Source organism: Leptodactylus fuscus, chromosome 8 (assembly GCF_031893055.1).
Source record: "Leptodactylus fuscus isolate aLepFus1 chromosome 8, aLepFus1.hap2, whole genome shotgun sequence".
NCBI lineage: Eukaryota > Metazoa > Chordata > Amphibia > Anura > Leptodactylidae > Leptodactylus > Leptodactylus fuscus.
This window is the reverse complement of record NC_134272.1, coordinates 22,093,405-22,115,701: the sequence shown is the minus strand read 5'-3', so window position 1 is coordinate 22,115,701 and position 22,297 is coordinate 22,093,405. Positions and strand designations below refer to the sequence as shown.

At 47.4% G+C, this 22,297-nt stretch overlaps 1 protein-coding gene across 1 annotated transcript in view; it reads right to left on the bottom strand.

Moving 5' to 3' along the window:
- Positions 1-3,869: 3,869 nt before the first annotated feature.
- Positions 3,870-22,297, bottom strand: part of LOC142217577 (uncharacterized) — a 38,014-nt gene continuing 19,586 nt past the window's right edge. The window contains exons 3-5 of the mRNA XM_075285871.1: positions 19,296-19,422; positions 7,931-8,004; positions 3,870-5,146 (exon numbers count right to left, since the gene is read on the bottom strand). Of these exons, the coding sequence (XP_075141972.1) occupies positions 4,776-5,146; positions 7,931-8,004; positions 19,296-19,422 (572 nt within the window). The 3' untranslated portion in view covers positions 3,870-4,775. The remainder of the gene's footprint in view (positions 5,147-7,930; positions 8,005-19,295; positions 19,423-22,297) is intronic.

The window sequence follows — 22,297 nt, the reverse complement described above, 5'->3', positions numbered from 1 at the left end:
GTTTCCAGTGTGCTTCATTATAGTATTGGATGTGTCACTATGTCAGCTGCTTTTTTTCTCTCTATATACTGTAAAACAGACATAGAAAGTTGTTTTTTTTGTTAATAATATTCATTAATATTACATATGTATGTGTAAATATTGTGTATAGATGATATTTGATGGCTATTGCACTCACTGTTACTCACTGTTGTGTCTCTTCCCATTGATATAATATGTTTGCCCTTTTCTGAGGGTTGGTGCAGAGATGGTGTACAATACATTTGTAGTAATTCACATTAAGGCCTCGTTCACAACTGCGTTGATATTCCATCTGGGGAAGTCCGCATGGGAACCCCTCGAATGGAATACTGAACGCAACTGCAAGCGGTGTGCCAGTGAAAGCACACGGACCTCATAGACTATAATAGGGTCCGTGTGCTTGCCGCCAGATCTCCACAGGGATCATGTGGACAGGAAAGTAGTTCACAATCTACTTTCCTGTCCGCATGATTCATGCGGGCAGCACGCAGCAAGTACACGGATCCCATTATAGTCTATGGGGTCCGTGTGCTTTTACTGCACACTGCTTGCAATTGCGTTTGGTACTCCATTCAAGGCGTCCCCCTGCGGACTCCTCCGGACAAAATACTAACGCAGATATGAATGAAGGGTAAAAAAAAAATCAGGGGGCACTGATTATTTTTTATTTATATAGCACCATTAATTCCATGGTGCTTTACATTTGGGGGTTTACATACAATACACAAAATATACAGGTAGATGTAATACTAACAATGACCGACTGGCACGGTGGGGTAGAGGGCCCTGCCCCCGAGGGCTTACAATTGTTGTTGGTAATGCTGCTCAATTGCAAAACCACATGGTATTGTTTCAACTTGGACCCACAGAGTAAGGATGAAGGAGAAGGAAGATTGTGATGCCCTGATGAAGATTGTGGTGGGAAAGGAGTATCTACAGGATGGACCCTGTATAGTGCTGGAACTGGTCCTGCACAATCGGAGTAGAACTAGGCCCTGTCTTCGCTGTGTTTCTGGATGGTGGCCATTGCCACTAAAAACATTAAAATGCACATGTCTGTGTAGACCACACTGCAATAACAGTTTCGCTACAGAGACCACAAAACGCTCACGGGCGGACACTGAATGCCGGTTTTCCTGTTGGCAGAAGACGGAAACAAATGGAGATCAGGCGCTGGTGTGAACCCGCCCTTACTTGTCGCTGATAAACTCCTTTTTCTGTTCCTATTGTATTACTGACCTCTGACCTCTGGTTTACCTTGGACTATTTTCCTGTAATGCATTGCTCGACTTTACCGAAACTTTACCTTGGCTATCTTACTTCCCTTTGTTGCTGTTTGTCTTGTCTGCGTTCTGTGACATCATTTATATCTAGGTAGGGTTTGCCGTCCAGTTGTCGCCTGTCACTTAGGACAGGATAGGCAAGTAGAAAGCGACAGGGGGTTCAGCTTAGGACTCACTGTCTTGTTGTGCCCCTCCCCCAGGGTTCACCAGCAGCTACTAGGGAATTGCTCCTCTAGCAATTGCTTTAAAGGAATACATCTTTATTAGAGATGAGCGAGTAGTACTCGATCGAGTAGGTATTCAATCGAATACTACGGTACTCGAAATACTCGTACTTGATCGAACACTACTAGCTGTTCGATGTTAAGATTCGATGCAGAACCAGAGTTGATTGGCAGAATGCTATACAGTCGGCCAATCAATGCTGGTTCTTCTCCTACCTTTAGAAGTCTTCTCCGTGCAGCTTCCACCGGCGTCTTCTGGGTCTGAATTCACTCTGCCAGGCATCGGGCCTGGGCAGAGCCAACTGCGCATGTCTGCTTGTAGTGCGAGCATGCGCAGTTGGCTCTGCCCAGGCCCAATGCCTAGCAGAGTGAATTCAAGGCCGGAAGAGGACGTGGAGACGCTGTGCAGGGAAAAGAATCCAGCCCGAACCTCACTCATGGACTTGGTAAGTAGAATTTGATCGAATGTTGCCTACCCCTGAAACGAGCATTTCCCCCCATAGACTATAATAGGGTTCGAAACCCATTCGAACAGTCGAACAGTGGGCGGCTGCTCGAATCAGATTTCGAACCCCAAACATTTTAGTGTTCGCTCATCTCTAATCTTTATTAATGACATAAAATATACAAACAGATCAGGAAAAAAAATGAGGATGAGACATAACCACAAAATAATGTCCATCAAAAAGGTCATAAAGAGTCACAGATAAATAAGAATAAAATTAAAGCCAATCTCCCCATGTAACCCCATAAGTACATAGGGCATAGAGCAAATATCATGATGTGCCATTAGCCCAGAAGTGCAATATCACAAAGACCAATAATCCAATAAATATTGCCGAAATGTTCTCCATCCAGACCAGAAGAGATGGACCCAGCCCCTGGCCTTAGTTATACTCATGTTATACATCTGTGACTCTTTATGACCTTTTGTAATGTTCATTATTTTATGCTTGTGTATGGTCAATCACAAGCCCGGAGAAAAAAACAAAAACCTGAAATTCTAATTTTTTAATTTTTTTTAAAGATTAGTTTATTCTAGACTGTATATTGGATGAACACACCAAACACATTCTGAAATAATGGAGATTGTTTATTAGATTAGCAGACGCTGCAAAACATTTAAATGCTTAAGCAATGAATATTTTGTTCAGATTAGCGACACGGAGCTGACAGATTATTAACTCATCCAAGAAAAAAATAATAAAATTGTCAGTGTATTTGCTTGATTCTCATTTCTCTTAGGCCTGGTTCACATCTGCGTTCGGTAATCCATTCGGGGAGTCCACATGGGGACCCCCCGAACGGACTAGCGAACACATTGGCAAGTGGTAAGCTTATGAAAGCACATGGACCCCCATAATAGACTCGTTGAGACATCGTACGGAAAGCACACGGACCCCATTATAGTCTATAGGGTCCATGTGCTTTCACTGCTCACCGCTTATCAATGTGTTCGGTAGTCCATTCGGGGGTCCCCATGCGGATTCCCCAAACAGACTACCGAATGGGGCCTAAGTCATCTAATTATTGCTGGAATTGCTATAGCTTTTTTTGAACTGTGCTCCATTTACCTCACCTAAAGACTAACAATGAACGTACAAGCTTTTTATTCTCCATATGACATCAGCGCTGTATTGTTCACTTACCACTATCTATTGCCGAAGAATAGGGTTGAGCCGATCTTGACTTTTCAGGATCGATTTTAAAATCCGATTTCTGATCATTTTTCATTCGAACCCGATCTTGATCCCAATTCCGATCCCCATGCAAGTCAATGGGATTTTTTTTATTAATCGGAGATCGGATTTTAAAAACAATCCTATTCACTATACAGCATGGAATCTAAGAATTGTTAGAATCCACGCTGTGTAGTGAATCACTAAGTAGCCAGAGGATTTTTTTTAATCCTCTGGCTACTTAGTCCCCCCTGGTGTCCACTTACCTGCAGAGATGGCTGGTCCGCTGCTCTTCGCTTTGCTGCCGGTCCAGCTGCCGTCTTCTCCGCCTCGCTGCCCCCTCCCTGCCAGGTTAGGAGAGTGTGGGCGGGTTAGGAGAGTGTGAGTGGGTACTGGGAGGGGAGATGTCACGTCTCCCTGCCCTGTACCCGCCCACACTCTCCTAACCCGCCCACAATCTCCTAACCTGGCAGGGAGGGGGCAGCGAGTAGAAGAAGATGGCAGCTGGACCGGCAGCGAAGCGAAGAGCAACGGAGCAGCGAACCAGCCATCTCTGGAGGTAAATAGCTTTAGTCTCCCATTAGAATGAATGGAGGCAGCCGGCGTGCAGGGGGTTAAGGCTGTGTGCCGGCTGCTTCCATTCATTCCTATGGAACCGCAGCGAAGCCTTCACACTGAGTATACACTATATACTCAGTGTGAAGGCATTGTGGGAAAAGATCACTGATTTTTGATCCCACATAAACAGATCGTATTCAGAATTCCGATCGCAATCGTGAAATTTTCTCGATCGCCGATCGGAATCCGATTTTTTCCGAACACGATCGCTCAACCCTACCGAAGAACTGTCAGGTGGTGCTACAACATCACAGGGATTCACAGTGTCTGAGTCATACACACACGTCTCCTCTGTGTTTCTTGGTCAAACCCGTGTGGCGGCCATTTTCTCATAGCAAGGCCATTTTTGCTTGTCAGAAATGAATCGTCATTTTTTGGTTTCATTAAAAACCAAACAATTCTGAATATACAGGCCAATATGGTTCCTTATGAAACAGCTTTCAGAACTCTAATAACAATCCCTATACAAGACTGTGCCAACCTAACTACCTCGATCTCCACACTACTTCCCCCTTCTTCCGGGGGGCCATTTGGCCCTCCTTAAGGTTTCTTACAGGCCTTTTGCCTGTTCGTCACTCCTTCTTATGATAACTCTCACCGTTGGAGCAACACTACACAGCGATGGTGAGGGACCACAATGGGAGATGGGTGCCATACCACGGATGCACCAAACAGTTCATCTACATATGAATAGAAAATTGGAAAATTTCAAAAACAGTCATGTGAATGGCTCCATTGAGTATAATGGGCCTTTGTGACGTCCATAAGGATCGGTTGTGCGAAAAAGTAAATGAGTGCAAATTAGTGGTGCAACATAGCAGGTGAGCAAGAAATGCAGTCAGGCAATTCTAAATCTACTAGAACTTTACATCTTTCGGTAATTTTGACATAATTTTTCTCCAATTTTATTGTCGCAAAATACACCATTAAATTTGTAGCATCAATATGGGTCAGCCGAACCATGTCCAAAACTTCCACCAACTGTTTTTTTGTTCATTTTTCTTCTTTTCTTGCTCCGTTATCCATTGCTTCTTTTCCTTTTCTAGATCAGCCTGGTGTACATAATTCTGCAGGAACTTCTTGTGCTTCAGCCAGTCTTGCCGGGGGTTTCTTTCATTGTTCAGGCAGAGCGTGACATCTGTCAGCACTTTGTCAATAATCATCAGGATGTCTTCGGTTTTACCCTGAGTTGTTTCATGATCTGCTCTAGTGTAGTTTTCTATAAAACTAATAACCTTGGCTCCCATATTCGTGAATATTATGTTTATGTCATTGACAACACCACTGTTTCTAAAGGTTACCACCACAATGGGGAAGACTCCTGCAATAGACAAAGATAAGAGTAGATGTGTGATGTGTATGATACAAGCTCATAATGTACCGTTGAAATTGCTTAGTGGATGAATTACAGCATTCATGTGATATGTTCTTTATTTATCCATAGGCTTGAGAAAGAACTCATTGTGAGTAGGAATATCGCAAATGGATTTTGATCAGCCTATTTTTTTTCCCTGCTGAATAGGTAAAGCCTGGTGCAGTGGCGTAACTAGGCATGGCAGGGCCCCGAGGCGAACTTTTGACATGGGGCCCCCCCAACCGACACCATAGTGGCCCCTGCACACAGTATTATCCCTGATAGTGGCCCCTGCACACAGTATTATCCCCCATAGTGGCCCCTGCACACAGTATTATGCCCCATAGTGGTCCCTGCACACAGTATTATCCCCCATAGTGGCCCCTGCACACAGTATTATCCCCCATAGTGGCCCCTGCACACAGTATTATCTCCCATAGTGGCCCCTGCACACAGTATTATCCCCCATAGTGGCCCCTGCACACAGTATTATAACCCATAGTGGCCCCTGCACACAGTATTATAACCCATAGTGGCCCCTGCACACAGTATTATGTCCCATAGTGGCCCCTGCACACAGTATTATCCCCCATAGTGGCTCCTGCACACAGTATTATCCCCCATAGTGTCCCCTGCACACAGTATTATCCCCCATAGTGTCCCCTGCATACAGTATTATAGCCCATAGTGGACACCCATATACAATTATTATACTCTGAGGTCTTTTCAGACCCCAGAGTATAATAATCGGAGACCCGGGGGAATAAAAACATAAAAATTACTGTTTCTTACCTGTCCCCGGCTCCTATGCTGTCTTCTCCGCTGTCGTCCTTCTTCTATTACGTTGGACGTCACATGACCCGGGATGCAGGCCGGGTTCATGTGACGTCAGAGACGTCAGACAAGTAGGAAGGAGGTCGGGAAGGATCGTGGAGAGGTAAGTAACAGTGTTTGTTACGTTCCCTTACCTCTCCTGGTCCGCCGATCATTATACTCGGGGGTCTGAAAAGATCCCTGAGTATAATGATAGCAGCGGTAGCGGCTGTCACCGGGCCCCTAATGTCCCGGGCCCTGTGGCAGCTGCCTCCGCTGTAGAGGTTAGGACTCTGGACATCTTCAAGTTCACCAAATATCAGTCTAGGAACTCCCTGAAAACTGACAGATGGATCCCTCATTTAGACCTCTTAATCTTGTGGTTTCATAACACTTTGTTCATGTAAATATCTTAATATCTTGGTTGAAGTTTGTTGCTCATATTATGGCCTGAACATTGTGCAGCGACCCGGAATCCAAGCATCATAGTCATCTATGAGATGGTGTCTTTTTCTCCTCACCAGACTTCTAGCCTGTACTGTAATCGTGTTTTCAGTATGGGATTGTATTCCTTCGGGGAGGCAGTGATTTCTAGAATCAGAGATAACTGATCCTGGGAATCAGGGCCCTTGCACAGTGCTGGCCAGTCAGCCATATGAAAACAGCCCTAACAGCATAATATTGTCTGTGATATTGGGGTGGTAAGGGTGACGGACAAGTTCTATAAATGTCATTACTAGAGTAATAATTATAGGATGCATTTGCACCATCTAATCTTACAATTTGTGATTTACTCCCTGTGAGCTCCCTTTGCTTTGTCTCCAAAGCAATTACAACTAATGAAATGATGGCAAGGAATCTTTTTAGACCCCAGAGTATAATAGGTGGAGGTTCAGGGGAGGCATAAAAAAACAAACATTTTTATTCACCTCTTTTGGGCCTCTCTCTTGGTTTCTTCAGTCATGTCATGTGCCCGTGGTCACCACTAGGGCAAAAACACATCAATGACACTCGGCGAGCTTATGTCACCACTTTAGCCTAAGAGGTGGAGCTTGATGTGGAGGCCAAGAGAGAGTATTAGAGACCAAGGGGAGGCCCAAAAAAGGCAAGGAAAGGTGAGTATAAATTTTTATTTGTCACACTTCCCCCGGGTCTCCACCAAATATACTGTGGGGTTTGAAAAGATTCCAGAATACGATAATGTCACTTTCCCTCTGACATAACTTTGGCTGTGTTTGCCTCATACAGCTAGAAATTGGATAGATGAGTTTCTAGGAGCCCTGACAGTGTTATACACTATGATTTATAGATAGGTTCCTAGGAGCCCTGACAGTGTTATACACTATGTTTTATAGATAGGTTCCTAGGAGCCCTGACAGTGTTATACACTATGATTTATAGATAGGTTCCTAGGAGCCCTGACAGTGTTATACACTATGTTTTATAGATAGGTTCCTAGGAGCCCTGACAGTGTTATACACTATGATTTATAGATAGGTTCCTAGGATCCCTGACAGTGTTCTACACTATGTTTTATAGATAGGTTCTTAGGAGCCCTGACAGTGTTCTACACTATGTTTTATAGATAGGTTCCGAGGAGTCCTAAGAGTATTCTACACTATGTTTTATAGATAGGTTCCTAGGAGCCCTGACTGTGTTCTACACTATGTTTTATAGATGGGTTCCTAGGAGCCCTGACTTTGTTCTACACTATGTTTTATAGATAGAGTCATAAGAGTCCTGACAGTGTCATATGCTATATTTTATAGATATAGTCTTAGGTGTCCTGACAATGTCATACACTATGGGAGGTTTTTTTTTTTTTTAATCAATGGGCTTTTTATTAAGACTAGATTCCTGTCTGCAATATACATATTTATATTAGACATCTCTGCTACTTGCCCTCTATACATGGAGCCTTCATTCGATAATACATACCTGTCATTTTCATGCAGTTCTCCATAAATGTCTTGAGTTCTTCCTTTTCATCACTTATTAGTTTATGGCTGGCTCTGAAAAAGTTAAATCCGAAACAAATCAAAAAACTGATGGAAAAGAATAACCCCGACAGGAAGTTATACCTGAGAGATTGTAAAGTAATATTGTGGTATAATATTGTAGTATCAGTGACCTTTATGCTTTTTATACTCCTACATTCAGGCCAGGGCATCACAGGACGTAAATGCCGTGATTTGCCCGTGGGAAAAATTGCAACGTTTTACAGTACAGACAAAGTGGATAGGATTCTAGTGAATCCCATGCCCACTTTGCAGTAAAAAATGCCATGTTTATTTGCTGCGATTTCTAAAACCAGCGCAGTTGGCCCTTTTCACAGTGTTTGGTTAGTAATTTGCATCAGGGTCTAGCAGCCAAGAACCCGGAGTGGAGACATCATAAGATAGAATGGAAAAAGACAGTTGGGGTGCATGACTATAAAAGTGGCCTAGAAGAGCCCTGTGGCTAATCCCGCCAACCTCTTTCACCCCCCTTTTACCTTCCCATTAACGACACTGAGACGTGGGTTGGAAGAAAAGGCCACACCTTAAATTTCACCAACAATTACCATATCAGTTAATTAACATATGAAACAACATGTTAACATAACGACATTTGCAAATAATTTACATACCCCTTAAACAACCCATTCCCATAACAAGAATCTCCTCTCTTCCTCAAAGGAGGGGCCTCTGAAGGCACCAACACCAAGACACAGCCACAACCCCCAATTATTACCCCCGGCCGTGATCCACCTAGCCCAAAGGCACCGCCATTGGAGGGCAAGTCCGTCCTGTATACCCTTATCACAGGACTTGACACCAAACTGGATCCCCAACCAGTAACCATCCTACCGAGTGGGTGAAGATGACCCCTTAGTCCTCCACCACCGTAGTACCTCCAAAGACCCCTCCTGTGCACGCCACCGTGACATGAGACTACCACCGTTCCATAAGGGAGGGTGGGCGGGACAAGTTACTCCTTCAAACTCCTGTAGCTAACTGACATCTTCTGTTTGTTAAACATAAGTTATAACCCCACCTCTCGTCCCCTATCTGACCCCTCCTTGCCCTCTTCACTACCCCTTTGTGTCCGTTGGGGCTTTCTCTCTGGTTTGCGGTGAACTTGTGTTGTATTGCATGGTCACTTGGTCCTGTAAGAGGACTGCACAGAAATACTGTATAGTATGGAAGTTAATTACTAGAGATGAGCGAACAGTGTTCTATCGAACTCATGTTCGATCGGATATTAGGCTGTTCGGCATGTTCGAATCGAATCGAACACCGCGTGGTAAAGTGCGCCATTACTCGATTCCCCTCCCACCTTCCCTGGCGCCTTTTTTGCTCCAATAACAGCGCAGGGTAGGTGGGACAGGAACTACGACACCGGTGACGTTGAAAAAAGTAGGCAAAACCCATTGGCTGCCGAAAACATGTGACCTCTAATTTAAAAGAACAGCGACGCCCAGGTTCGCGTCATTCTGAGCTTGCAATTCACCGAGGACGGAGGTTTCCGTCCATTTAGCTAGGGGTTAGATTCTGGGTAGGCAGGGACAGGCTAGGATAGGAAGGAGAAGACAACCAACAGCTCTTATAAGAGCTAAATTCCAGGGAGAAGCTTGTCAGTGTAACGTGGCACTGACGGGCTCAATCACCGCAACCCAGCTTTCCCAGGATCCTGAATGGAATACACTGACAGTGTATTCCCATATACCCAATATATACACCCCAAATCCCTGTTACAATGGTGTGCCCCCCCACCTTCACCCCAGAAATACCCTGCAAGTCCCCTAGCAATAGAATTGGGGCTATATACACCCACTATTTTTGCTACTGCCATATAGTGCCATTGTCTCACTGGGAATTCAAAGAATATATTGGGGTTACAAATACCCTCATTTCTTGCTACTGGTATATAGTGCCATTGTCTGACTGGGAATTCAAAGAATATATTGGGGTTACAAATACCCTCATTTCTTGCTACTGGTATATAGTGCCATTGTCTGACTGGGAATTCAAAGAATATATTGGGGTTACAAATACCCTCATTTCTTGCTACTGGTATATAGTGCCATTGTCTGACTGGGAATTCAAAGAATATATTGGGGTTATAAATACCCTCATTTCTTGCTACTGGTATATAGTGCCATTGTCTGACTGGGAATTCAAAGAATATATTGGGGTTACAAATACCCTCATTTCTTGCTACTGGTATATAGTGCCATTGTCTGACTGGGAATTCAAAGAATATATTGGGGTTACAAATACCCTCATTTCTTGCTACTGGTATATAGTGGCATTGTCTGACTGGGAATTCAAAGAATATATTGGGGTTATAAATACCCTCATTTCTTGCTACTGGTATATAGTGCCATTGTCTGACTGGGAATTCCAATAATATATTGGGTTTACAAAAACCTCATTTCTTGCTACTGGTATATAGTGCCATTGTCTGACTGGGAATTCAAAGAATATATTGGGGTTACAAATACCCTCATTTCTTGCTACTGGTATATAGTGCCATTGTCTGACTGGGAATTCAAAGAATATATTGGGGTTACAAATACCCTCATTTCTTGCTACTGGTATATAGTGCCAGTTTCTGACTGGTAATTCAAAGAATATATTGGGGTTATAAATACCCTCATTTCTTGCTACTGGTATATAGTGCCATTGTCTGACTGGGAATTCAAAGAATATATTGGGGTTACAAATACCCTCATTTCTTGCTACTGGTATATAGTGCCATTGTCTGACTGGGAATTCAAAGAATATATTGGGGTTACAAATACCCTCATTTCTTGCTACTGGTATATAGTGCCATTGTCTGACTGGGAATTCAAAGAATATATTGGGGATACAAATACCCTCATTTCTTGCTACTGGTATATAGTGCCATTGTCTGACTGGGAATTCAAAGAATATATTGGGGTTACAAATACCCTCATTTCTTGCTACTGGTATATAGTGCCATTGTCTGACTGGGAATTCAAAGAATATATTAGGGTTACAAATACCCTCATTTCTTGCTACTGGTATATAGTGCCATTGTCTGACTGGGAATTCAAAGAATATATTGGGGTTATAAATACCCTCATTTCTTGCTACTGGTATATAGTGCCATTGTCTGACTGGGAATTCAAAGAATATATTGGGGTTACAAATACCCTCATTTCTTGCTACTGGTATATAGTGCCAGTTTCTGACTGGTAATTCAAAGAATATATTGGGGTTACAAATACCCTCATTTCTTGCTACTGGTATATAGTGCCAGTTTCTAACTGGGAATTCAAAATGCGCAAGGCTCCCGGAAAGGGACGTGGACGAGGCCGTGGGCGAGGTCGGGGGAATGGTTCTGGGGAGCAAGGTAGCAGTGAAGCCACAGGGCGTCCCGTGCCTACTCCTGTGGGGCAGCAAGCATTGCGCCACTCCACAGTGCCAGGGTTGCTTGCCACATTAACTAAACTGCAGGGTACAAACCTTAGTAGGCCCGAGAACCAGGAACAGGTCTTGCAATGGCTGTCAGAGAACGCTTACAGCACATTGTCCAGCAGCCAGTCAGACTCTGCCTCCTCTCCTCCTATTACCCAACAGTCTTGTCCTCCTTCCTCCCAAAATTCCCAAGCTTCACAGAACAATAACCCCAACTGTCCCTGCTCCCCAGAGCTGTTCTCCGCTCCTTTCATTGTCCCTCAACCTGCCACTCCACGTCACGATTCCACGAACCTAACAGAGGAGCATCTGTGTCCAGATGCTCAAACACTAGAGTCTCCTCCATCTCCGTTCGATTTGGTGGTGGATGACCAGCAACCCACCCTCATCGACGATGATGTGACGCAGTTGCCGTCAGGGCATCCAGTTGACCGGCGCATTGTGCGGGAGGAGGAGATGAGACAGGAGTTGGAAGAGGAAGTGGTGGATGATGAGGACACTGACCCGACCTGGACAGGGGGGATGTCAAGCGGGGAAAGTAGTGTGGATGTTGAGGCAGGTGCAGCACCAAAAAGGGTAGCTAGAGGCAGAGGCAGAGGTCAGCAGCTTAGGCGAAGCCAGGCCACACCCGGAATCTCCCAAGATGTTCCAGTTCGTACCCAGCCCCGAAAAACTCCCACCTCGAGGGCATGTTTCTCGAAGGTGTGGAGTTTTTTCAAGGAATGCGCCGAGGACAGATATAGTGTTGTCTGCACAATTTGCCTCTCGAAATTGATTAGGGGCTCTGAGAAGAGCAACCTGTCCACCACTTCAATGCGCCGTCATTTGGAATCCAAGCACTGGAATCAGTGGCAGGCAGCAACGGCAGGACAAAGGCCGCCTGCCGTTCACGCCACTGCCACTGCCTCTGCCTCTGCCACTGCCACTGCTGACTGTGCTGGCGATGCACTCCAGAGGATGAGCCAGGACACCACTTCATCTGCCTCCGCCACTTTGTTGACTTCTTCCTCATCCTCCCCTGTTCCTGTCTTATCTCCTTCTCCTGCACCATCAAAGGCACCATCAGGCGCTTCTTTACAACAACCCACCATCTCTCAGACATTGAAGTGGCGGCAGAAATACACTGCTAACCACCCACACGCGCAAGCCTTGAACGCCAACATCGCTAAACTGCTGGCCCAGGAGATGTTGGCGTTCCGGCTTGTTGAAACTCCCGCCTTCCTGGACCTGATGGCAACTGCGGCACCTCACTATGCCGTCCCTAGCCGTCACTACTTCTCCCGGTGTGCCGTCCCCGCCTTGCACCAGCACGTGTCACTCAACATCAGGCGGGCCCTTAGTTCCGCGCTTTGCACAAAGGTCCACTTGACCACCGACGCGTGGACAAGTGCATGCGGACAGGGATGCTACATTTCACTGACGGCACACTGGGTGAATGTAGTTGAGGCTGGGACTGCTTCCCAAACTGGCCCGGTGTACCTCGTCTCCCCGCCTAACATTCCTGGCAGGGACACGAGAAGAACACCCCCCTCCTCCTCCTCCTCCACCGCCTCCTCCTCCGCCACCGCCTCCTCCTCCGCCACTGCCTCCTCCTCCGCTGTTAGATTGACCCCAGCTACGAGTTGGAAACGTTGCAGCACTGGCGTTGGTAGACGTCAGCAGGCTGTGCTGAAGCTGATCAGCTTGGGGGACAGACAGCACACTGCCTCCGAGGTGAGGGATGCTCTCCTCGATGAGACGGCAATATGGTTTGAGCCGCTGCACCTGGGCCCAGGCATGGTCGTTTGTGATAACGGCCGGAACCTGGTAGCAGCTCTGGAGCTTGCCGGACTCCAACATGTTCCATGCCTGGCCCACGTCTTCAACCTAGTGGTGCAACGTTTCCTAAAGAGCTACCCCAATGTTCCAGAGCTACTGGTGAAAGTGCGGCGCATGTGCGCCCACTTTCGCAAGTCGACAGTAGCCGCTGCTAGCTTAAAATCTCTCCAGCAACGCCTGCATGTGCCACAACACCGGCTTTTGTGCGACGTCCCCACACGCTGGAACTCAACGTTTCAGATGTTGAATAGAGTGGTTGAGCAGCAGAGACCTTTGATGGAATACCAGCTACAAAACCCTAGGGTGCCACAAAGTCAGCTGCCTCAGTTTCACATCCATGAGTGGCCATGGATGAGAGACCTTTGTGACATCCTACGGGTCTTTGAGGAGTCCACAAGGAGGGTGAGCTCTGAGGATGCGATGGTGAGCCTTACAATCCTGCTCTTGTGTGTTCTGAGAGAATCCCTGATTGACATCAGGGATAACTCAGGTCACACAGAGGAGTCAGGGATAGCATCCGATCCGTCACAGCTGGAGAGTAGGTCCACACATCTGTCCGCTTCATCGCGTTTAATGGAGGAGGAGGGGGAGGGGGAGGAGTAGGAAGAATTGTCCGATGATGTGATGGTGATACAGGAGGTTTCCGGGCAACTTCGAATCGTCCCATTGTTGCAGCGCGGATGGGTAGACATGGAGGATGAGGAGGAAATGGAGATTGAACTTTCCGGTGGGGCCAGAGGAGTCATGCCAACTAACACTGTGGCAGACATGGCTGAGTTCATGTTGGGGTGCTTTACAACCGACAAGCGTATTGTCAAAATCATGGAGGACAACCAGTACTGGATCTTTGCTATCCTTGACCCCCGGTATAAAAACAACATCTCGTCTTTTATTCCGGTAGAGGGGAGGGCCAATCGCATCAATGTTTGCCACAGGCAATTGGTGCAGAATATGATGGAGATGTTTCCAGCATGTGAGGTTGGCGGCAGGGAGGGCAGTTCCTCCAGTAGGCGACCAAGTTCTCACCGGTCCACACAAACGAGGGGCACACTGTCTAAGGTCTGGGACACCTTGATGGCACCCCCTCGCCAAAGTGCCGCCACGGAGGGTCCTAGTGTCACCAGGCGTGAGAAGTATAGGCGCATGTTGCGGGAATACCTTTCCGACCACAGCCCTGTCCTCTCCGACCCCTCTGCGCCCTACACGTATTGGGTGTCGAAGTTGGACCTGTGGCTTGAACTTGCCCTATATGCCTTGGAGGTGCTGTCCTGTCCTGCCGCCAGCATCCTATCTGAGAGGGTGTTCAGTGCAGCCGGTGGCATCATCACTGACAAGCGCACACGTCTGTCAGCTGAGAGTGCCGACCGGCTCACTTTGATAAAAATGAACCACCACTGGATAGAGCCTTCAATTTTGTGCCCACCTGTGTAAAGCACCCCAACATGAAACTCCATGTCTGTACTCAACCTCTCCAATTCCTCCGCATCCTCATACTCATCCACCATAAGCGTTGCACAATTCTGCTAATACTAGGCTCCCTCCACCCTGATTTCCCCCAACTCTGCTGGTTAGAGGCTCCCTCCACCCTGATTTCCCACAACTCTGCTGGTTAGAGGCTCCCTCCACCCTGCTTTCCCACAACTCTGCTGGTTAGAGGCTCCCTCCACTCTGATTTCCACCAACTCTGCTGGTTAGAGGCTCCCTCCACCCTGCTTTCCCACAACTCTGCTGGTTAGAGGCTCCCTCCACCCTGATTTCCACCAACTCTGCTGGTTAGAGGCTCCCTCCAGCCTGATTTCCCACAACTCTGCTGGTTAGAGGCTCCCTCCACCCTGCTTTCCCACAACTCTGCTGGTTAGAGGCTCCCTCCACTCTGATTTCCACCAACTCTGCTGGTTAGAGGCTCCCTCCACCCTGATTTCCACCAACTCTGCTGGTTAGAGGCTCCCTCCACCCTGCTTTCCCACAACTCTGCTGGTTAGAGGCTCCCTCCACTCTGATTTCCACCAACTCTGCTGGTTAGAGGCTCCCTCCACCCTGATTTCCACCAACTCTGCTGGTTAGAGGCTCCCTCCACCCTGATTTCCCACAACTCTGCTGGTTAGAGGCTCCCTCCACCCTGCTTTCCCACAACTCTGCTGGTTAGAGGCTCCCTCCACTCTGATTTCCACCAACTCTGCTAGTTAGAGGCTCCCTCCACCCTGATTTCCCCCAACTCTGCTGGTTAGAGGCTCCCTCCACCCTGATTTCCACCAACTCTGCTGGTTAGCGGCTCCCTCCACCCTGATTTCCCACAACTCTGCTGGTTAGAGGCTCCCTCCACCCTGCTTTCCCACAACTCTGCTGGTTAGAGGCTCCCTCCACTCTGATTTCCACCAACTCTGCTGGTTAGAGGCTCCCTTCACCCTGATTTCCACCAACTCTGCTGGTTAGAGGCTCCCTCCACCCTGATTTCCACCAACTCTGCTGGTTAGAGGCTCCCTCCAGCCTGATTTCCCACAACTCTGCTGGTTAGAGGCTCCCTCCACCCTGCTTTCCCACAACTCTGCTGGTTAGAGGCTCCCTCCACTCTGATTTCCACCAACTATGCTGGTTAGAGGCTCCCTCCACCCTGATTTCCACCCACTCTGCTGGTTAGAGGCTCCCTCCACCCTGCTTTCCCACAACTCTGCTGGTTAGAGGCTCCCTCCACTCTGATTTCCACCAACTCTGCTGGTTAGAGGCTCCCTCCACCCTGATTTCCACCAACTCTGCTGGTTAGAGGCTCCCTCCACCCTGATTTCCCACAACTCTGCTGGTTAGAGGCTCCCTCCACCCTGCTTTCCCACAACTCTGCTGGTTAGAGGCTCCCTCCACTCTGATTTCCACCAACTCTGCTAGTTAGAGGCTCCCTCCACCCTGATTTCCCCCAACTCTGCTGGTTAGAGGCTCCCTCCACCCTGATTTCCACCAACTCTGCTGGTTAGAGGCTCCCTCCACCCTGATTTCCCACAACTCTGCTGGTTAGAGGCTCCCTCCACCCTGCTTTCCCACAACTCTGCTGGTTAGAGGCTCCCTCCACTCTGATTTCCACCAACTCTGCTGGTTAGAGGCTCCCTCCACCCTGATTTCCACCAACTCTGCTGGTTAGAGGCTCCCTCCACCCTGCTTTCCCACAACTCTGCTGGTTAGAGGCTCCCTCCACCCTGATTTCCACCAACTCTGCTGGTTAGAGGCTCCCTCCACCCTGCTTTCCCACAACTCTGCTGGTTAGAGGCTCCCTCCACCCTGCTTTCCCACAACTCTGCTGGTTAGAGGCTCCCTCCACTCTGATTTCCACCAACTCTGCTGGTTAGAGGCTCCCTCCACCCTGATTTCCACCAACTCTGCTGGTTAGAGGCTCCCTCCACCCTGATTTCCACCAACTCTGCTGGTTAGAGGCTCCCTCCACCCTGATTTCCACCAACTCTGCTGGTTAGAGGCTCCCGCCACCATGAATTGGTCCAAACTGGGCTGGTTAGAGGCTCCCTCCACCATGAACTTCCCATAGCTTGGCTGTTTAGAGGCTCCCTCCACCATGAATTGGTCCAAACTGGGGGTTTTAGAGGCTCCCTCCACCATGAATTTGCCCAAACTGGGTTGGTTAGAGGCTCCCTCCACCATGAATTGGTCCAAACTGGGCTGGTTAGAGGCTCCCTCCACCATGAATTGGTCCAAACGGGTTTTTAGAGGCTCCCTCCACCATGAATTTGCCCAAACTGGGCTGTTTAGAGGCTCCCTCCATCATGAATTGGTCCAAACTGGGCTGGTTAGAGGCTCCCTCCACCATGAATTGGTCCAAACTGGGTTTTTTAGAGGCTCCCTCCACCATGAATTGGTCCAAACTGGGGTTTTTAGAGGCTCCCTCCACCATGAATTGGTCCAAACTGGGCTGTTTAGAGGCTCCCTCCACCATGAATTGGTCCAAACTGGGTTTTTTAGAGGCTCCCTCCACCATGAATTGGTCCAAACTGGGGTTTTTAGAGGCTCCCTCCACTATGAATTGGTCCAAACTGGGCTGGTTAGAGGCTCCCTCCACCATGAATTTGCCCAAACTGGGCTGGTTAGAGGCTCCCTCCACCATGAATTTGCCCAAACTGGGCTGTTTAGAGGCTCCCTCCACCATGAATTTGCCCAAACTGGGCTGTTTAGAGGCTCCCTCCACCATGAATTGGTCCAAACTGGGGTTTTTAGAGGCTCCCTCCACCATGAATTTGCCCAAACTGGGCTGTTTAAAGGCTCCCTCCACCATGAATTGGTCCAAACTGGGGGGTTTAGAGGCTCCCTCCACCATGAATTTGCCCAAACTGGGTTGGTTAGAGGCTCCCTCCATCATGAATTGGTCCAAACTGGGATGGTTAGAGGCTCCCTCCACCATGAATTGGTCCAAACGGGTTTTTAGAAGCTCCCTCCACCATGAATTTGCCCAAAATGGGCTGTTTAGAGGCTCCCTCCATCATGAATTGGTCCAAACTGGGCTGGTTAGAGGCTCCCTCCACCATGAATTGGTCCAAACTGGGTTTTTTAGAGGCTCCCTCCACCATGAATTGGTCCAAACTGGGGTTTTTAGAGGCTCCCTCCACCATGAATTGGTCCAAACTGGGCTGTTTAGAGGCTCCCTCCACCATGAATTGGTCCAAACTGGGTTTTTTAGAGGCTCCCTCCACCATGAATTGGTCCAAACTGGGGTTTTTAGAGGCTCCCTCCACCATGAATTGGTCCAAACTGGGCTGGTTAGAGGCTCCCTCCACCATGAATTTGCCCAAACTGGGCTGGTTAGAGGCTCCCTCCACCATGAATTTGCCCAAACTGGGCTGTTTAGAGGCTCCCTCCACCATGAATTTGCCCAAACTGGGCTGTTTAGAGGCTCCCTCCACCATGAATTGGTCCAAACTGGGGTTTTTAGAGGCTCCCTCCACCATGAATTTGCCCAAACTGGGCTGTTTAGAGGCTCCCTCCATCATGAATTGGTCCAAACTGGGCTGGTTAGAGGCTCCCTCCACCATGAATTGGTCCAAACTGGGTTTTTTAGAGGCTCCCTCCACCATGAATTGGTCCAAACTGGGCTGGTTAGAGGCTCCCTCCACCATGAATTGGTCCAAACTGGGCTGGTTAGAGGCCTTCTCCACCATGAATTTGCCCAAACTGGGCTGTTTAGAGGCTCCCTCCACCATGAATTGGTCCAAACTGGGGTTTTTAGAGGCTCCCTCCACCATGAATTGGTCCAAACTGGGTTTTTTAGAGGCTCCCTCCACCATGAATTGGTCCAAACTGGGCTGGTTAGAGGCTCCCTCCACCATGAATTGGTCCAAACTGGGCTGGTTAGAGGCTCCCTCCACCATGAATTGGTCCAAACTGGGCTGGTTAGAGGCTCCCTCCACCATGAATTAGTCCAAACTGGGGTTTTTAGAGGCTCCCTCCACCATGAATTGGTCCAAACTAGGGTTTTTAGAGGCTCCCTCCACCATGAATTGGTCCAAACTGGGGTTTTTAGAGGCTCCCTCCACCATGAATTTGCCCAAACTCTGCTGGTTAGAGGCTCAATCCACCCTGATTTTCAAAACAAATGTTGGTGCCGACCTCAACTTACTACAAGGGCCAAATTCACTGCTGGTGACAAGCTCTCCTCACTGCAAGTGCCAAATACACATGTTTCAAGGTGTTTTCCTACTGTCAGAGAGGTGGTATTGAGTGTGTAAAGTGTGTAGTTGTTCGGCTGTGATGTTGGGGTAATAGAGGGTCTTTGGTGTGTTAGATGCCCCCAGACATGCTTCCCCTGCTGTCCCAGTGTCATTCCAGAGGTGTTGGCATCATTTCCTGGGGTGTCATAGTGGACTTGGTGACCCTCCAGACACGGATTTGGGTTTCCCCCTTAACGAGTATCTGTTCCCCATAGACTATAATGGGGTTCGAAACCCGTTCGAACACACGAACATTGAGCGGCTGTTCGAATCGAATTTCGAACCTCGAACATTTTAGTGTTCGCTCATCTCTATTAATTACTAATAGTCTCTAGAATCTGTGTGTCTGTGGACCCTCACCTGAAGACTAGAATGGGGACAATGAAGTCAGAGTAGTTTCGATTCAGTTCAGCATTTTCCACCCTGTCCATGATGCCTGAGAAGCTATCCGACCACTCCACTCTCTCACCGATAGGGATGAAGTTTCCTATAAAGAACAGAATATTCAGAAGATAAAAGTGTCAGGTGGCTACAGTAAAGCTCCTGGTTATGTTATTACTCCAGATATCTGCCTGGTTCAGTTCTAGCTGAGTTATTGCTGTTTTTTCCTGAGTAGGGTGAAACAGTCCTAAAAACCCGGCAACCCTGTCAATCAGTTATTTGAAGCAGTAATGGTGATCCATTGAGCTTCTACTTCTACTGATCTACTGTACGTGGTCTGACCACTGCGCAAATCATGGAGCTTCCTGCTCCATTCTGTCTGTATAAACCCCCACTAATCCGCCCACAGCCGTCTTTACCATAGAACCCGTAGCCCACAGCATAGTCGGCCATAGTTGGCTCTTAAGCCACTTGTTTACCTCCCTAATAGAAAGAATCCAATATGGATAGGCTGACAATGCAAAACACGCTATGTCAGTAAAACCTGAGTTATCCATCTGCAGAGCACTGTTTCTGAGTGCTTGCCAATAATCAGTACAGAATAGGGTTAGGCTGAGTTCACATTGGGTATTTGCCTCAAAATCCTGACCAAAAAGATGGCTCCCATTGAAATCAATGGGAGCCGGTCAGGTCTTTTTTCCGGGAGCCGTTTGTTCCCGGAAAAAAGAATGGACATGCTCATTTTTCAGGCCGATTCGCCTAGTGAATCCACCTGAAGACACTCCCTCCTCCCAACTAGGTCCATTCATTGGGCCTAATCCAGAGCGGAGTGAGCAACTGGATGCCGGTGCACTGCACCAGCATCCAGTTGTGGCTACCCGTTTTTTGGCGGGCCTCCACCTCAGTTTCCGGACCAAAAAACCCCATGTGCACTCAGTCTTACTGAATGGCAAGCATAAATACCCTAAAGGCAGCTCAGGAGAGTATGGTTTCTTACTGAAGAGACAAAGGCATAGAAACTGTTATTTTTCAGGCTATATCTCAGGCATTTAATCCAGTAACCAGGATCTGTACTGATAATGGGCAAGAACCTGTGCGGTCTACGGGTGGAGTCTTTGATATCTGCTGCAAATTAGAAATTGTTGAAAGAAAGAATTAGGGCTAGTTCACACAGAGTTTTTTTGCAGGCAGATTTTGACACGGAATCTGCCTCAGAATCTGGCTCCAAAAAATTGACTTCAATGGGAGTCGTTCACTTCCTTTTTCCGCTAGTGTTTTTTTCCCTGAAAAAATGGCGCGGTACTTCCTCCCGAGTAGGTCAATTCATTTGGGCCTAATCCAGAGCCGCAGGAGGTGTTTTTTTGGCCCGGATTCTGATGTGGATTTCCATGTCAAAATACAATCCAAAAAACCCAGTGTGAACTTACCCTTAAAGGGTTTGTCCCATAACAAAGATCCTATCTATACTGCTTGTTAAAGGGGTTGGCCACTTTCAGACCAATATTCACAAACAAATGTATAATAAAAAGATATACAATTTTCCAATATACTTTCTGTATCAATTCCTCATGGTTTTCTAGATCTCTGCTTGCTGTTATTCATTCTGTAACTTCTAGAGGATAAAACTCTGACCATGGTCATGTGATTTACGGCCCATGGTCATGTGATTAGTACACAGGTGCACGGCTGATTACCAGGCAGATGTCTGATTACTGTGCTGTGACTGTAACGAGCGGCACCTGTATACTCATCACATGACCATGGACCGTAAATCACATGACCATGGTCAGAGTTTTATCCTCTAGAAGTAACAGAATGAATGACAGCAAGCCGAAATCTAGAAAACCGAGAGGAATTGATACAGAAAGTATATTGGAAAATTGTATATCTTTTTATTGTACATTTGTTTGTTTTTTTTGTTTTTTTTAATGTAGATTGTGAGCCCCACATAGAGCTCACAATGCACATTTTTCCCTATCAGTATGTCTTTTTTGGAATATGGGATGGAAATCCATGCAAACACGGGGAGAACATACAAACTCCTTGCAGATGGTTTTTTGTCCTTGGCGGGATTTGAACACCAGGACTCCAGCGCTGCAAGGCTGCAGTGCTAACCACTGAGCCACCGTGTGGCCCCTATTGTACATTTGTTTGTCAATATTGGTCTGAAAGTGGCCAACCCCTTTAATGTGGATTTAAGACTTTTCCTAAATACATTGCTTCAGCAAAACTGCTTTGTTTGTCCACTATCTTACTTTATTCACTTCATTGTTGACATTGCGTTTCTTTGGCCCTTGGGATTATCTGCTCATTTCCCCATTTCCCATAGCTGTCTGCTCTCAGGGGGGAGGAAGGGGGGGCTAAGTGTACGGGAGCGAGCCTGTGTCTGTGTTATACAGTGTTAGGGAACCCTGGGACGGGACACAAGAGACAGTGAGCCCTAAGCTGAAGCCCCCAACTGACCCTTCCTATTGCCAGGCCCTATCCTACGTAATAGGCGGCAACCACGAAGATGTTCCCTCCCTGTATAGGTGAGACACAAAACGGAGACAAGACGGACAACAACAAAGAGAGGTCAGCTAGCCAAGGGTCAGTAACAGTCGAGCGATGCAGTGCCAAATCGGAGTCCAAAGAATAGTCAGTGAGGAAAGTCAAAGGTCAAGGATAATAGTGTAAGCAAAAACAGGGACAGTAAAGAGCAAGTATGCACACGGCAATAGCAAGCACTAGTGTGAATGAGAGCCAAGGTTAAATAGGGAGGCAGAACCCGCCCATGGAGTTGACAGGAAGACATATGTCAATCACAGGGCAAGGCCAGATTAACCATTAGAGGAGCAGAGACAAACAAGGGCAGAAGACGGGTGTGGTGCAAATACAATCTCAGAACTAGAGCCGTGCTCACACAGTGCGACCAAAAACTTTAAGCCATGAACCAAACTGCACACGCCCCCTGCGCCGCAGCACGCAAGACACGAACAGGC